At 39.4% G+C, this 18118-nt stretch overlaps 2 protein-coding genes across 2 annotated transcripts; one reads left to right on the top strand and one right to left on the bottom strand.

Moving 5' to 3' along the window:
- Positions 1-1953: 1953 nt before the first annotated feature.
- Positions 1954-8622, bottom strand: LOC308131220 (desmin-like). The gene is made up of 10 exons (XM_080497865.1): positions 7950-8622; positions 6309-6369; positions 6052-6147; positions 4982-5143; positions 4770-4895; positions 4494-4604; positions 4221-4330; positions 4032-4084; positions 3406-3497; positions 1954-2644 (listed from the first exon to the last, which is right to left on the bottom strand). The coding sequence occupies exons 1-10, from the start codon at positions 8522-8524 to the stop codon at positions 2603-2605; spliced, it is 1428 nt and encodes a 475-aa protein (XP_080353991.1). The 5' UTR covers positions 8525-8622; the 3' UTR covers positions 1954-2602.
- Positions 8623-16738: 8116 nt separating this feature from the next.
- On the top strand, positions 16739-17900 carry LOC308131448 (uncharacterized protein; the record flags this gene model as incomplete). Its single annotated transcript, XM_080498176.1, has 5 exons — positions 16739-16836; positions 16958-16997; positions 17482-17593; positions 17677-17744; positions 17893-17900. The coding sequence occupies exons 1-5, from the start codon at positions 16756-16758 to the stop codon at positions 17898-17900; spliced, it is 309 nt and encodes a 102-aa protein (XP_080354302.1). The 5' UTR covers positions 16739-16755.
- Between the last annotated feature and the right edge of the window lie 218 nt (positions 17901-18118).

Raw genomic sequence — 18118 nt, 5'->3', positions numbered from 1 at the left:
CATTAGTATTGTGGAATTTGGTTAAATTACCGTGATAAATATTTTAGAAGGACATATCTTTGTTGGATTTCATGTAATTTTAGGAGTTCTGCTGCCTGTGCCATGTTTATGATTTCCATTCAATGTAACTACAGTCAAAGCAAAGAAACTGGAAACATTTACATGAATTTCAGAGCATCCATCTTCCTGTCTTTATTACTGCTGGATTTAACTTGTAGGGTTGGAGACGAAGGTGCAGCTGGACAGATTAGTCGCGCATCACAGGAAAACTCAGAAATAGAAACCAGTCACTCTCATGTTCACACCTTTTCAGAGTCACCATTTAAGTTCTAGTGCATGATTTTGCACTGTGGGAGGTAACCGGTGTAATCCCCCCCCCCCCCCCCCCCGGAAGTCAAGAGTGTTAATTCTTTTCACACTGCTGCTCCCAAACCAAATGATGAAAAACAAATAACTCGACATACATTTTAGTTCCAAGTCCAAATTCAGCTAAATTATAAATTCTACCATGACGTAAAACAAAGGACCTCTCTGATAATTTCTCTGCTATTTAATGGTTTATTTCTTCCAAAAAAAAAATAAGTTTTTTAGTCTAAATACATATCACAATTTTATAGAAGCTGGCTTTAATATTTGGCTTTAAGAAATAATCAAGCATCTTGTATAACAAGGTAAATTAATGAAATTTATGGATATTTATTCCAATAATGGTTAATGTTCCAGACAGTTGACCCAGAAATGCAGTGTATATCTTTGTATCGTATACGACTTCCTTCGTTCTATTTCTGTGCCATGACAAAGAACTAGGTACTTATATACTGTAGTATAATGCATGGAGCAAACAGCACATCAAGCAAGTTTCGTCTGTATGTATTCTGACAGGAGGTTTCAGGCTACATTTGTTCTGCATCATCATAACAAACTACAGTAACTGCAGAATCAGCAAAATGGTATGATGTGCACTCTGAAGACAGCATATACAAATCGAGTGCAGATATGTGAGGTATTAACAACATAAACTTCAAGCCTGGGAAGTTGCTACTTTTCCACCTCATTATGAGCTTTTTTCCAGCTGATGGAGACGTGATCATACTGATATGTTGGGATCATTTATAAGAAGTGGAACATAATGACATGGTGACCTTTTTTATTGAACTGCAATGACTGTACTGTGCAGTGAGAACAGAAAGTTCTGGCTCATATGCTCCTCTAATTACATGAACAGCAGCCACATACTGTCTTTTCTCTGCTTGGCGATGTTCTTCTGCATAATTATCTACCTCCAAATGCTCCCTCTTTTTCCGTGTGACTCTGAATAACCTTTTCATTATGCTTGTCTTTTCTTTTTCTTGTTCTTTGCCTGTAGCGAGCTTCCAACCTCTCTGTGTAGCTCTTTCTTCTTTGCTCATTTATTGTCCGTATGCATCTCTTCTCTCTTCTCTAATGCCCCTTGCCACCACAGTTTTTTTTTCTTCTAAGTCTTGTTTTGTTTTATATATATATATATATCCACAAACATTTTCAGTCCAGTGACTTCACAAACAATTGGCACAGACTGCAATTCTCGTTTCTGTACTAATCTGCTCTCTACTGGAAAGGGACAGCTCATTAAAGAGCCTTTGTTCACTTTTGCCTGAGCTCAGATCAAGCTTGTCGCTGATCATTTCAAAAGAAGTCCGAGCCCTATTTTCTATGAAAGTGAATTAAATGTTGACACAAGAGTTCCACGCTTGACTGGAAAAGCTAGTATCAGTTTAGAAAGTGAACACGGCCCACATCAGATGAAGAATGCAGTGGGTAGAAACAGTTAATAAGCGACACAATGGAAATCCAAAAGTCTTATCTGAGGAGGACCAAAGACGCTGCCTCACACAGTGTGTGGGCCATGAACAGATAAATCAAACACACCAATGAGTTACACAGTGTGAAAGAAGCTATGGAGAAAAAAAAAAGTGATACCAAATGTTTTTATTTGAGATTTGTGTCACAGTGAATCAGCATACCCATGCATATCCATACACATACACCTCAACACCCAGCACATCCTGTAGAGCTCAAACCTCAGACGTGACTGAGTTCCTCTTTTATTAGATGTCTGTGTTTCCAGCATTTTTCCAAGTCCGAGACCAGCATCTCACTTTCTGTTAATCAATGACATTCAGCCATATACTTGTACTTAGCTCTGACAAATCTTGCTGCATTTTGCTGTTACAGTATTACTTGTGACTATAATGTGTCTCGCCCGTCGCTCTGTCTTACACTTTGCTGCTCTCCCTGTGGATAAAGGCCAAAGTAGCAATGCAAGAAGCAATATGTAGACAAAGTACATTATATTTCATGTGAAAAGGAACGTAATCCAGATAAAGAAAAATATCCTGGAATGCCATTTTTTTTTTTTTTTTAAACCAGGCTCAAGATGATATGCTTCCACTATGCTTCTGTGCCAGGATGCACACACTTCACTGTGTGAATGTTTGGCAGATGAGTCAAAATCTGAAATAATGGTCAGGGTTCTATTTCTAAATATGGGTTTAGCTTATTAATCATTTTTGTGGTGTAGGGAAATATTTTCTCTCGTTTTTCTAACATCAGGTCCTCTGGTTTACATGATGTCCTGCTGGTGCTGTGTTGATTCACTGACCACCTGTAGAGAAACCAAAAGAAGATATTGATCATTTTTATGGAGAAAATTAGATCATACAAATCAAATCCACCAGATACAACATCTTTGTTGAGATTATGAGAACATTTTAATTTTCCGTTGTGAACAGCCCAGTACTGATGCCAGTGAATTTACCATTCAGTGAAGGTGTTGCTTACAGTGAAGTGCTGTGCAAGTACAAGCTGGAGCTCTGACAGAGAACTTGCTTGTTGAAGGGAGTTGGTGTTGTAAATTAAATTAAAAGCAGCTACACGGGGTCAAACTACAGGCTGCAGGAAAGACTTAACACTAGAGGCTAAGAACATGCTGATGCACACATTGAAAAACTTTAGACAGGAAGAAACGAAGGGGGATAATACTGTAAATTAAGCACAAATGTGGTATTTCTCTGAGACCCAGAGCTGTGAGCAGATATCTCAAAGTAGGTGAGATCATTAAACCAGACTTACACACTGGGCATTAGCCCCCTGCATCACAGAATACTTCATCTGGTAGGAATATAATACATCACAGTGATTGGAAATGTATTCATACTGTTTCTGACTGGTTCTTTTACAAAATGTGTGATATACAAAAGAGTGTGTGATTTGGTGGTGTGTGTGTGTGTGTGTGTGTGTGTGTGTGTGTGTGTGTGTGTGTGTGTGTGTGTGTGTGTGTGTGTGTGTGTGTGTGTGTGTGTGTGTGTGTGTGTGTGTGTGTGTGTGTGTGTGTGTGTGTGTGTGTGTGTGTGTGTGTGTGTGTACCTCTCCATCACGGGTCTCAATGGTCTTGATGAGAACAGTTTTCTTGGAGTGAACCTCTGATGAGCGTGGATGCTGGGATTCAGGACTGGTCTCTGGAAAAAAAAAACAAAGAACAAACACCCAAATCTCTTAAACTCAGGCTTAAATTCACACTTTAAACTTTTTTTCTACAGTCATGGTGTATTAATTTGGTCTACACAGAAGATCAGTTTAGTATTGCTGTTAAAATCCTAATTTGCTTTGAATAATTTAAGCATACACATTAAAGGGAAGACCACGGCCTTATTTTCATTATGCAGCCACAAACTGCAGCAGGAGGTTTATTGGCAGGGATTTATTGCACAAATGAACTGCTAACCCATTAAATGAAAAGGCGTGTGATTATAAATGAGCGGTTTGTTGATGTCTGTGACTCAAGGAGCCGTGAAGATCTTCCACACGTCATATATCCCCGCACAGTGGTCTCAATGTGGCACTGCAAAGAGACAATCTCCTCAAAATAGCCTCGGCCATATACAGTCACAAACTATAATTAGTCTTTTCTGTCCCCTCACTGACTCATCTGGAATGTAAAATGTGTTTTCACAGGTTTTTGGTGTAAAATGAATAATGGTTGCAGTTCTAACCTCTGAATCCAATGGAGGAATATGCAGACTGGACAGGCATAGTTGTAGTGATCCTGATGTAGGAAAACACAGGAAGACAGAAAAAGCTTTAGCATTATAAACAAGAATGAAATGACACGGCCTGTTATAATGTTTTGTTTTGTTTAGTTTTCTGTTCATGTACAACATTTACAAGTGAATTGAACCCACCTGCTCTCCTCTCCCTCCAGCAGCTTGCGGTAGGTTGCAATTTCAATATCTAGGGCCATCTTCACATTGAGGAGGTCCTGGTACTCCCTCAGGTGGCGGGCCATGTCGTCCTATACATGCATGATTATGCGTCATTGTGTCAGAATAAACTTCTCACCAGAGACATAATCAAATAAACAAACTGTCTGTTTCTCTGTGTTTGTGGAATTCTCTTCCTTTCACAATGCAGATTCTACTGTATTATGTCAATTGTAAAGTATCTGAGCTCATTACCTTCATCTTAGCGATATCTTCTTCCAACCGTGTAATGGTATCCTGGTAACTGGAAGCCTCGCGGCCCATGCGGTCTTCCATATCTCTCATCTGGCGCAGCAGAGACTCATTCTACAAGTAATTGAAGTGAAGAGCATAAAAAGGGCATTTACAAGCCTAAGAATGGATACCGTAAAAAAGAGAGAGACTAGGTCTGTGGGCCGAAAATATACTCATTAAGAAAATGTAACAATGCACTGAAGCAGACATGTAGGACAAGGTGCAGTAAACACTCACGGTGCCCTTGAGTGAGTCAATTTCACAGGTGTAGGACTGGATCTGGTGTCGGAACTCCATGCTCTCCTGCTTGGCCGAACGCAGCGCATCATTGTTCTTATTCACCGCCTGGTTCAGGTCAGACACCTGACGAGAGACACGGGTTTATACAGTGCAACATTTTATGGTGACCACCTGTGCATTTGGGTGATGTGTGCTCGCTGCCGCCCAACCTTAGACTTGTACCAGTCTTCAGCCTCGGAAATGTTCTTGGCAGCGATGGCTTCGTACTGCATGCGGATGTCCCTCAGAGCAGCAGTCAGGTCGGGTTTAGACATGTCCATCTGGATCTGCACCTGAGTGTCCTGCATCTGGCTCTGCAGCTCGCGGATCTCCTGCGAGGTTTTCCAAAGAAAGAACAAATCAATTTGAGCCTAAAAGGGCTTCTTGAAATAAAGTCAGACAGAGAAACAAAAGGTATTGCAGTGATTGAAAGGACAGAAAAGACAAAAGCTTTATCTATTGCAATCAGAACAAACTTGACAGAGAACTGCTGAGGCATATATCTGACAAAAACGCTCGAGGGAATGTGACACCGATGGCATGCACAAGCGGAAAATATAAAATGTCAAACTATAAATATGTTCTGCACCACATACGGGAAAAAATAACTAAAAGAGCAACAAGCTGTCTTTCACATCTTGGAGGTGGAAAGGTTTTTTTTTTTCTTTTTTTAATGGATAAGTTTAGTTGCACTCAGCTGTCTTTAAGTTCAAACTGAAGGTAAAAATAACTTTGCATCTGTTCACGCGAACACATGCACATGGAGGCTTTTTTCCTCTGTCATACAACAGCTGTCATGCTCTCTTCACGCAATCAACAGTTGAGCATATCTGAGAGGTCAGAGTTGAGGAAAAGCAGACAAAAGGGTAGGAGAGGGCCTCTGCTGTGCCTGTGACTTTGCATGTCTTTGCATGTCCATTAGTAAATGTGCACCAATTTTTATTTTGCACGTTTCTTTCATGTAAAATTTGTAAAAAAAATAAATAAAAAAACAACAACAAAAACCCCCAATAAAAACAAAAACAAAGATAGACAAATGAAAAAGAAGAAAGCATCAGAATGTGTAAACGAGATTGACTGGTGAATGACTGTAGCATCCTTTATCATACCGCAGCGTCATTCTATGATGCTGTGACACAATTCCAGTGATATGCATATGTCACATGGCAGAGATGTATAATAGCTGGGTTAGCAACATCAAAAGGATTGAGGACAACAAAAAACTGAAAGATTCGCAAACCTCCTCGTGGATCTTCTTGAGGAAAGCAATCTCCTCCTGCAGACTCTCAATGCGTCTCTCCAGGTCCAGCCTGGCCAGAGTTGCATTGTCAACATCCTAGATATAGATAATGATCGAAGAAAGATAGCAGGGAAACAAGGAAAAGGGGTTTAGAACCATTGAAACCAACAGAGAATGTGAATAAAGCAAAGGCAATGTGGAAAAGAAATGTCATAGTGGATTCAATATTAAAAAACAAAAACAAACTGAGAACGTACGGCTCTGAAAGCAGACAGGTTGTTCTCAGCTTCCTCCTTCTGGTGAATCTCTTCTTGCAGTCTGGGAGAATGAGAGCAACAAACAAAGTTGAATCAAAAGTGAATAAAACCTGTGCTTGAGAACATATCTCCCCCAGGGATCACTTAGGTACCAGGCAGATAAACCAGTTACCACTTCTCTTTCCTCCAGCCTGTCTGGTTTTTCTGGCTGCAGGTAAGTTTACAAGAATATACCTGAACAGATGATATGTCATAGGAAAACTTTTTAGTATCTATATTTGTTCATAGACACACGCTACAGTTCTTAGGCTGCCTTTTAAGTCCAGAGGCTTCAGTACAGCTGCTGCTGCAGGGTCAAAGAGGCCAACAGTGACAATGAAACAGAGTCCTGTCCTTGGCAGCTTTACTTTCCTGCATTATCATTCCAACAACTGAAGAGTATCAAGACACGGATTAATGGGATTGGTGAATACTGCATAGTGATGAATTCGCAGACGTCTAATACGCCAGGATAGCAATTCTTTGCAGATTTGAATTGTATCATGAAGTTGCCAGGGCATGCACTGATTTCAGGTGTTTGCAGGCAGGTCTTCTCTCTGTGTATTTTGATCTCACTGCGAGCAGCAGGTGGCACGGCAAGCTTCGCTCAGCGCTCCAGGCATCAGCGTAAAGCGCTGATCAACACAAAGGGAGTTTGGGCACGCGTCATGTGCTGGAATCCGTTCACTGGTGATACTGGCTGCTTCACTACACACTTTAATTTAAGTCATTTTGCATGCTGTTGCACTGACAGAAGTCAGAGAGCTGACCCAGTGGCTACAAATAGACTATCAGGAGACACATTTGCATGGCAGCCACTCACTGTCTGTCTCACACGCGAACAAAACAGATACAGGCTTGTGTAACTAAAGGACCATCTTTTTTTTATTTTTAATGTTTATGGCTCAATTAGATGCCTGGTTCTGAAAGATCCCACAGAAACAAAATGTTTGAGTGTGTGTTTTGCTCACTGTTTTTTTGCCGATGTCTGTCTTTTATTTTGTTGGTTTTACTGATACGTTTCTCCAATTCTCAGTTATAAAGTTCTTCTGTGTATTGTCTAAAATATGCCTCTTAAGAGGACCAAGAGTGGTTAACTGGGTTAGGGGTCACGAGTGAAGTCTATCAGGTCACAGGATATTGGTTTTCAAATGAGAAAAGCAACATAAACTCTTTCTCATATATAATGGGAAAAAACATAAAATATTTTATCATTTAAAAAAATTTTTTACTTTAATTTCTTTAAGTAAGACTTCAATACCACGTTTGCTGTCAGATGAAGCTACTAAATCTTTTTAAATGAAAGACTTGCAAATGTCCTTTTAAGTTAAAACTACTTGACACAAGCAAGTTTACATGCTGGCAGCTGAATTAACCACTTTAAGGAGTCACAAACCAAAAAGGCCACATGATTAACAAGTAAATAAGTAAATAATTAAGTGTCATCAGAGACACCACTTTATCAATTGTGTAGGTATTTCTGTATTTTGTATATGAACCAAAATTGTGACGTCAATTATTCAAAATCAGTGTTTGAATGGCATTCCAAGGTTTCACGTGGTCTAATCACATACAGATACAGCCCCAGCCCTTCAACCTTACCTGAGCTTCAGTTTCTGCAGGTCATCAGCCAGATTGTCTCTCTCCACCTCCACTCTGGCGCGTTGGTTGGAGAGGCCCTCGATCTGCTTCCTCAGCTCCCTCATTTCTTCTTCGTACATGTCAGCCACACGGCCGGGCCCCTCGCGGCCCCTCAGCTTCTCGATCTCCACAGTCAGGGCCGCGTTCTGCTGCTCCAGGAAACGCACTTTCTCGATGTAGCTGGCAAAGCGGTCATTGAGGTGCTGAAGCTCGGCCTTCTCGTTGGTCCTTGTGTTGAGGAAGTCCTGGTTCATGGCATCGGCCAGGTTGAAGTCAAGCTTCTCACCAGAGTAGGTGCGTATCGCAGTAGAGGAACCAAAGCCTGCTCCACCACCAGAGGAGACTCTGTAGTTGGAAAACGATGGACTGCCGGAGCTCTTGACCTCATAGATTCTGGAAGATGAATGAGCCGAGGAGCTGCGGCCTCCTCCAAGCGAAGAGAAGAGGGAAGACATCGGGGTAGAGCTCACACCGGAGCCAAAGGTGCGGCGGTACGAGGAGGCCGACTGGGCGGACGAGGAGTAGGACTTGCTCATGACTGGTGGGGTGGTTGGTTGGCTTGTGGGCTTGATGGAGGTGCTGAGACCCAAAAGTCTCTGTGGGCAGCTGGGAGGCAAACTGAGTGGAGCGTTGCCCGGCACGGAGCAACTATTTGTAGAGTTACCACACCCACTGCTGCCCCCAACCCCTCCTCGATGTCCTCACTTCATTCCCACTCAGCCCATCTGTGTTCCTCCTACCCCCCCCCCCCCCCCCATCTCAACCAAATTTTCTTTATTGATAATCATAAGAGCATTTTAAGGATTATACCTTCATCTACTCAGTGCTAGTGCCATTTTAATATGAACACAATATGATACAACCCAGAACGATACGATATGATGGTATGCAATACGATTTGTCTCCACACAATACTGCATAAAACAAGACAATATAGTACAATATGATACGATATGATAATATATGATACGATACGATCCAATACAATACAATGTGATACAAATATGATACAATACGTCCCGAAATGATAGACTTCATTGTGCCCATGAGGAATTTTCTTTGATTTTAACTATGCTTAGCTTTACAATCAAGTCTAAAATACATAGTTGGTGTGAAACTGGAAACAACACTGTCTTTCTGCTTTTGCTATATACGCAAGTATAAAGAGAAAACTTTGTGTCTATTTATTGACCTGAAAATTCAGAATGAATGGCACGCCAGATGAAAGCTGTAATATGACTCTTCTTGATTTTTCGGACAGGCAAGATTACTCGACGGACATATTTGTAATCAATCTCATGCATGCCATCCCTCTGAGTGAAGGGTTTCCTCTATATTCCTTTGACTGGCTCAGTCACTTGTCTTTCCTCCAGCCTCTCCTGTCCTGCGATACCACGCCCCTCTCTGTCGCGCCTGCTGCCAGCTCTTGATTCAGCTGTCCAACGGGTCTGGTTTCAGCAGCTGAAAAGAGTCCCTTCTGTGTATGAGTGTGTGTTCACAGATTGATACATAAGTCATAGAAACTGAGTCAGTCTCCACATTTGTCTGCAGGAAGTCTAAAGTGGGGGTGCAGTTGTATAGAGGGTATCGACTCGTCTCAATCACGACTGTTTCCCCACATAAGTGGGTCATCACCTGTTTTACCTCATCATATGTACTGTTACATTGCTTTACTTCACTGAACTTGCCAAAGACAATTATATTTAGTCATTTGCTTCCATTTTTATGACACTAGAGGAAATGGATCATAAGGGCATACAATTCTTATGCTTGAGATTGACAGCCTTACTATTACTAAAACGCTAAACAGGCCAGTTTTAAAACCTTTAAAGAATTAAATATCATCTCATCCAAAGCCATAAAAAGGATGTTTTCAGTCACATCCTAACCATACAAATCTGTATTTATCATCTACGATGTTTGATGTAGTACCACACCACTAGCCAGAGGGTTACATTAGTTATGTATTTACCCTTGGTTATATAAGAGGCTGCATGGTTTGACTGATAGCGCTACTGCCAGGAAGGTCACCCACTCAACTTTGCTATCTGAGCTTTGCAATGCACTCAGACACAGACTGAGGAGGTAGTCAGATGCATCGTGTGAATATTTTAGGATGTTAGTTGCGAGTTTGTAATTTGTGAATCAGCATGGTGCTCATACAAGATCCAACATTTTAGTCTCCAAAACTTGACCGCTGTTTGTGAAACATTTGTGCTGTGGCACATAAGGAGCAATCTAGCTTCAAATAAATAATTTCTCCTGGAAAAAAAACATGCATGTCTGAAAAAAGATATTTCACGCTACACTAAAAAATAAATCAACTCAGGGATTGTTTAGTTTAGATATCAAAAAATATGTTTGATTAACATAAGCACATTGGGTTTCCATTTGTTAAATGGTTCATTCTAATATGTCTTTAGATCACATAATTTAAAGGGATTCAAACTACTTAATCTGAAAAAGATGGAAATGTGTGACATAATAAAATTACATGAACTCAACAAATTATTTTTAAAGTGTATATCATTACAAGTGAAAGTGTTCGGTATTAAAGGGGGATACTTGAATACGGAGCTGTGTGTCAGACATCCAGGCCTCAGGTTTGTCTTTTAGCACTGAGATCGGCTGTGTGTGAATGTGTTGGTGTTAATGACAAATTCAAACATACTGTAATAATAACGACTGCTCTAGTCAGTTGTTAAATATTCTTCAGACACTCAGCCACTATCTGACCATAAAAAAGAAAAATCCCAGACCCTTAATATTTTAGGAGAGCATCAGTTTAGAAATATGCTGAAGGCGTATAGGCGTATAGGAGGATGTGTTATAGAAAGGATCATCGTGTGCGGCCATTCACATACTTGCCATCCACAAAGCAGCATGTGGGTCAGCTGCTGGTGGTGTCAGCACTATTTTTAGATTTCCCATTTGAACTTTGTTGTTAGGGCCCTTCCCCAAAAGGTCCTTGGACTGAAGACTGAACCTTTCTACTTCAATGGAAAATAATAATAATAATAATAATAATAAGAAGAAGAAGAAGAAGAAGAAGAAGAAGAAGAAGAAGAAGAAGAAGAAGAAGAAGAAGAAGAAGAAGAAGAAGAAGAAGAAGAAGAAGAAGAACAACAACAACAACAACAACAACAACAACAATCTGACAGCATTCACTGACATGCTTTAAACGATGAATCCTGACGCTCATAATCAAAGTGGAGTGTCATAAGAAATAAGTTTTGACTTGTCAATTTACCAAATAAATTAATCTCTTTAGCATCGCTTTGTAAACAAACAGTTTACGAATGAGGTGTGCGACATGCTGTTTCTCATTTCAGAAACCCCCTGAAACATAATACAACAAAAACATGCTGTAAACAAATAAGAATATAATTAGACTGACACTTCCAGCAGTTTGGTGTTATGACGAATGAAATATTATTTTTCACTTTTCATCATATTTAAATTGGGCACTGTTTTAATTCACTGAAGATGAATAGGATGCATCAAATGCCTTAAGCATTCAATTACAGAGGTGCTAACCACATTTCTCTCTGTTTCACCTTCCTCACATTGCCCTTCAAAATCACTTAGCATGACTATTTGGTAACGTATATTAAAGGATGAGCTCTGAATAACAATAATGTGGTACAATATAGAACAGACTTTAAAGATAGGTATTCAACAAAAAGGACTTTTATTTAGCTAATGTGAACTATTTATCATTTGTGATGCATTTTATATGCATATTTATCACAATGGAGGTTAAACCCAGACGGCTTGAATGATGGTGGGATTTTTTTGAAGTTAATGTTTGTTGGCAGCCTTTAATTGCCTTTGATTTGCAGCTGATAATGATATTGCCCAGAAGATAAATTTTAATGAGTTTTATGATACTCCCACCTTTCCTCCAGCACTGCAAGCCAGCCAGAGTTTAAATCTTATTAAGTGATGTACACTACATTAAAATGTATTAGATATATTGGGCACAAGCTGTGTTGTGGAGATCTTATGGTTTGCAGAGTATGAGCCTGTGATGTGGGGATTTTCCAGATTTGAGTAAACTGGAAGAAAGGGTTATTGTTTTGTTTTATTATCAAAATGTGTCAAAAACATAAGAGTGCTCAAATAAGAAAAGCCAATATTACAATTACTTGATGTTTTGACTTCCAAAGGTATTTCAGCTATCATCACAATCAAGTGGAAACGTCTAATAAACTAATAAACAGTGACATGCTGATATTGTCACTATGGGTGTTGTGCTTGTTCATGGGGCCATTTAGCTCGAGTTTAGTTATCTTGTTTCTGATTTTGAGAATCGAAAGCCCCCTTATTAAAGTTCTGCTTACTCATGCAAGCATGAGTGTAGTATTCAAGAGCAGTCTTGGTCTCGACACCACATATTCAAAGTCTTGGTCTTGACTCGGTCTGGCGATCTTGACTACAATTTCCATCTTTAACTTCAAGGAGTCGCGAAACCCCTAAAACCCTCCTGGCCCCTATAGGTGATGTAGGCATGACTCATCACCAATGATTAAAAAAGAACATTTAACACGATTTTTAACTTTGTCATTACTAAACATTAGTCCTGTCACCTGGACTGCATAATTTCCCATCCAGTTGCACTCCTAGACCAAATATATTGTTGGGGGGGTTTCAGACATGATGGCAAATAATCTGATATGTGCATGATGTGACTTGACTTGTGTTATTTACTGAAATGACACCAGCAGGCATGCAGGTGATTTCCCGTTAGGAGCACATCATCAGCACAGGACAGAAGGTGATGTGCGTGTGTGTTGCCTAACAACCAGGGACTCAATTCCCCCGTGACCCACAGCCCAGAAAAGACCACCGAAATTAGCACCCTGATCTCTGCACGGCTGGGGAAATAGTCATAGAGCATAGACACAAGCACATGCACGCATCAAGTCTCCGAATATCAACAGCACACAGCAGCCAAACCCTATTCAGCCATGTCATGCTATTATTTTAGAGATAGGATGCAATCTAATGAAAAGTTATTGGTTAAGCTGATAAATTTGCAAGCATTTCACACATTGGGATTATTGTCCATGCTACAATGCCACAAGGTATCATGAGGAGCTGTTTTTGGTCAGACTTTTGGTTAAAAGTAACAGCGTTATTTCAACATACTGATATTATAAGATGTGACAGTGAATGAAGCCAAATTAAATCAAAAGAAGGACTTTTTATGGTGATACATTTTATAGTAATTAAGGAGTATCTGTGGACACTTGTATTAGTATTATTTTCTAACTTCAGTGAAGCTTAAGTACAATTCTCACTATGTAATCGAATTCACTATGGTTACAGTCATAACTTATGACTGACACACCCAAATGAAATTAATAATCAGATCTTTTGACCTTCAATTTTGAGAAAGAGAGGAAATACCTGATTTCTGAGTTATTTCTACAGTTAATTACCACATTGTGTATTTCATTGTTGGCATGTGCTTTGCAAATAAATATTTTAGAAATGTTAATTAAAAGGAATGAATGCCACTGACCACAAAACACAGCTACTGTAAAAAGGGACTGTGACATGGTGGTTAAAGAGAAGAGTATTTTATACTTTTTTAGCAACAGTACTTTCACTTGAAATTCAGTAAACTTCAAGCTATGTCAGATAAGTTTTGCCTATGTGCAAACTTTCAGCACTCTTTTCATCTGTGCTATTTTGTTTTGTTGTGAGTTTTATAGTGTCTGTAGGTGAGGAGGGGTCAGCTGGTTTCATCATTCATGAGCCCAGAATGCTTGTTGCCCAGCAACTGACTAAACACACATACACACATGCCAAAGAGTTGAGAGGCAGTGGTGGACGAGACAGAGTAAGGGACATGTGTGTGTGTGTGTGTGTGTGTGTGTGTGTGTGTGTGTGTGTGTGTGTGAGTGTGTGTGTGTGTGTGTGTGTGTGTGTGTGTGTGTGTGTGTGTGTGTGTGTGTGTGTGTGTGTGTGCGTGCGTGCGTGCGTGCGTGTGTGTGTGTGTGTGTGTATTTATGATTATATGCAAGTGGGCAACACAGACACCAGAACATCATTACAGACACGATTTACAGGGAAACTTGTTCCAGGTTTATTTTGGGTCTGGGTCTATCTGGGAGGTGATACGATATCAAAAGCCGGCTGCAGCACAATGTGCCTGAAATAGAGACTTAAAATCAATCCATGCCGAGTCATGCAAGATGGACTGGCTACTTCCTACTTTTAACAGGCTCCATTTGTTGCAGACTTCTGTCTGTAAAATGATGACAACTCAATTTTAAGGGTGTATACTTGTAAGACCATGACATTATATTATATTATATGGCAGCCTCTAAATAGTAACACAACCTAAAAGTATTACGCAGACATATTAATATCATTTTGCAATGACAATGTGCAGACTGCAAAACCTCTGATTTGATCAGGATATGGTAGAAAAAGAACAAATAAATGCCGTCTTTGTCTGGGAAAGTTATTGGTCATATGTGAAGTGATACGATTCTGACCATATTCATAATGTGGTACAGGAGTTATATTCAGTTCTTCGGGACTGATGAAGCCTTTCAAATGTCAAGTGAGAGGTCTTCACAGTCCATTTACCTTCATGATACTAATTTACATCCATCCCACCATCCGTCCATCTTTTATACTATTTTTCCTATTGAGGGTCACGAGGCAATGGAGCCAATCCCAGCTGTTATACACATTCTACATACAGAGCATATACACGGCAGAAAGCACATTTATTTGGTTTGTTGACTGAGCTGTGGCAGCATTTATGAGTCGAATATTTAGAAAAAAAATGATAAATGATTGAATTTTCAGGAGAAAAAAAAAGTGCATCTACAGCAGCGAAATCAGGTGTTCAAGTTTTGCCTTTAAGTTACTTTTACAGCTGCTCTTGATAGCCACAGGGTTAAAGGACAAGCTCTGCCATATTTAGTACGGGTCCAATCAGTTGGAGACGTGACTCATCAAGTGTTTGCTCCTTTAAGTCTGAGTGCTTCAGAACTGTGTGCCATAGTCACAGTCAGGAAAAGGAGAATGTGAGAGAGGCTCAGAGACAACTCTCTGCATGACAACAGCAGTGATTACAAATTAATTGTGTTTAGAATTCCAGGGATGAGCAAGCAATAGGGGAAAAAACAACACTGTATCTCAATGCACTATGCTCCTAGTTAATTTCCTCTGCAGGTACCAACCTGTTGGCCAAGGAGCATCTAAACTCTATTATCCTTGAAGAAACTTAATTGAAAATATACCCAAATATACAGCCTGTAGTAGGATAAGAATTCTTTCATTCGGAAAGTCCGTATCTGAGCAGCAATCTTTTCGAATTAAGGCTCGTTTTTATCATGTTACAATCTCATATCAAATATGCCTTTTGTCATGTAACATCAGTGTCAAGGAATCAGGTGACTGACTACCAAATTAGTTTTATAACAACACAAATGATCTGTCTATTTTCTTTGAGCATATCAAACTGAATATGTACATGAGTCATAAATGGTGTATTTGTATCATGGATGCCATATGAGTCTTGGTGTGTTTTTCAGGAAGAAAAAAAACACACCAAGACTCATATGGTACCACTGGAAAACCTTTTCATATTCTTCTTATTTGTGTAAGATGCGTACAGGTTTCACACATCACTTATTGTTGATTTAACATCATTGATTCAATATATTTATAGACGAAGATGCAGGAGAAGGTATATTTTATTTACGATCAATTTATCTTGTCCTCGGACGAGTGAGTCCCTCACCTCTCCCCATGTCGTTAGTAAAGCTTGTTTTGACAGCATAACATGAAACTTTTCTCTGAGGAAATAAATGCTACTCCTGAATGATTACATTTCATTTAATGTGCTGCACAGAAGAGAAGAGAAGAGAAGAGAAGAGAAGAGAAGAGAAGAGAAGAGAAGAGAAGAGAAGAGAAGAGAAGAGAAGAGAAGAGAAGAAAAGAGAAGAGAAGAGAAGAGAAGAGAAGAGAAGAGAAGCATTACATAGTTTAAATGTTGTTGATTACATTTTATAAATCCAACGTCCTTAGATAGATAGATTTATTTCATGCTCATATTGCGTGGCTTTTTTCTGCCCTCTTGTGATCACAAAACGTAAAGACCATTAAAACGTAAAGTCTTTAAAATGATGCATTCTCCTCACTTCCTGTTCACTCAAACATAAAGCTTGTCGCGTTTAAGCTTCAGATGCATGTTTTTTTCTTCTTGGAGTTGTTGTTCTAACATATCAAACTATAAACTGACCAAACATATTCCCTTAGGTGATTTTATGTAAACTAAAGTGGCGTGTCTGTAATCTGAATAAGGTTTGGATACCCTTATCTAAATGTAACAGTGGTACAACAAAAATATATAAAATCAAGCTAAATTTAGTTATATTCTCCTCTTTTTCTGGTCATTACCTGCAGTGATTTGAAAAACAGACGCTTGAATATGGATGACGTTTTCGCATATCTGCTTGACGATACTTATGCTATTTGTATTATAAGTACACCGACACGCAGATATTCTCTCTTCGTGTATAACGTTGGAAAATAAAAAATACCCAAAAATATCTCCAGTGGCGAATTAGAGTTTTTTTTTCCGGCTGAGTAGTAAAGCCACGACGTTTTATTTTGTAAACGTTAACCGGATGTTGTCTATACATGACGCGGTATGACGCTGGTGTTAGCTTCAGGTGCACAAACTTTAAACAACTGTTGCATGGTTTGTTTTTAACCGTTGCTGTTGTTTTTTGTCGATATGAACCAGCGGTTGAAGGAGGCAGATTTAAATGATGCGGCGGAGAACCTGATGCAGAAATATTCTGAGAAGAGGAGACAGGTTTGACTTTAACGACGTCATAAAGTAGCGCTGAATTCAGTTTGAGAACATGTCATTCTCTCTGCTTCTCTTAATGTTGAAGTCAAAAGAACTTGACATTTTCATCCTTGTTGTCCTCCAGTTTCCTCCCTCGGATGACCTCTCGTCTGGAACCAGTGATGGTGAGTGGACTTCACATCTTCTATCAGTCGTATTGAAAAATTTATATTATTGAGTTTTTTTTTTTTTTCTAGGATCAGCTGTGACATAACGGCAACTTGAATCTCAAATATATTGCCATATCAAAATCATATTGCATTTGCTGATGTGAGAAAATAAACTCGTGTCCTGGTTCGACTGATTGTTCAATTTCCTTGCAACTAATTCAGTAAGGTTCACTTCATGATCTCCCTTTTGGACAGTTTTTCTTTATGGTCTCCAGTTCCTAACGATCCTCACAGACAACTTCCAAACACTGCAGTGAAAAGGATCAAATGATTAAATCAAAGAACATATTAAAAGCATTGGATTTATAATAAATACTTGAATCATACAGGAATACACGCATAATAAAAGAAACAGTCATTGAGTACATTTCAAATATTGACTGACATAAATGAAACGACGACTAACATTTCTTCAATTTAAATTTTTTTCCCCCAACAGCAGCACAGAGATTAATGCTGAAGCACAGATACAAACATCCCAGCAAAAACTTGAATTGCTCCAGTGAAGCTTTGCGGGAGCTTTTTGAAGCGATCAACATTCATCCTGACCAGTAAGTCCACTATACATCACTTGTAGTACCGTGTCAGTGATGAGTATTATGTCCTAATGTGTTGTATTTCCTCCCTTTGGCAGCTCTGAGGACCTGCGTGGCAATTCTCCAACAGTTCTTTGTGACTCTCAGATGCTGTTTACAGACACAGGTGTGTGTTAGGACTGTATGTCTTAAATTTAACAATTATTTTATAAGTATATTTGATAGTGTGTTTAAGACATCTGATGTAGTATTTACAGTGCCATACAGTACAGAAAAAGTGTTTGCCCCTTCTCAAATTCTTATTTTCTCCACAGATGAATGACGATATTAATATTTTAACTGAGAATTTCTGTCCAAAGCTCCGTGGCCCAATGTGAAAAAGTCAAGCGTGACCTTAAAAAGGCAGCTCGTGCTTGAAAACCCTTGACTGTTGCTAGAATTAAAATGATTCTGCAAAGAAGAAGTTGTCAAAATATCTCCACAGAGGTGTGAAAGACTCATTGGCAGTTATTGAAAATGCTTGATTTCAGTTGTTCGTGC

This window comes from Blennius ocellaris (genome assembly GCF_963422515.1).
Source record: "Blennius ocellaris genome assembly, chromosome: 6".
In the NCBI taxonomy this organism is placed as follows: domain Eukaryota; kingdom Metazoa; phylum Chordata; class Actinopteri; order Blenniiformes; family Blenniidae; genus Blennius; species Blennius ocellaris.
The sequence above is the reverse complement of the archived record's forward strand: the minus strand, read 5'-3'. Positions and strand labels throughout refer to the sequence as shown.

What these genes read in the sequence shown, in the direction of transcription:
- LOC308131220 (XM_080497865.1), bottom strand. Translation starts at nt 8,524, where the DNA reads ATGAGCAAGTCCTACTCCTCGTCCGCCCAGTCGGCCTCCTCGTACCGC. An exon ending in AAGACTGGTACAAGTCTAAG is followed by an intron (nt 4,896 to 4,981) that starts GTTGGGCGGCAG and finishes GTCTCTCGTCAG; the next exon opens with GTGTCTGACCTGAACCAGGC. An exon ending in AAGATATCGCTAAGATGAAG is followed by an intron (nt 4,331 to 4,493) that starts GTAATGAGCTCA and finishes ATGCATGTATAG; the next exon opens with GACGACATGGCCCGCCACCT.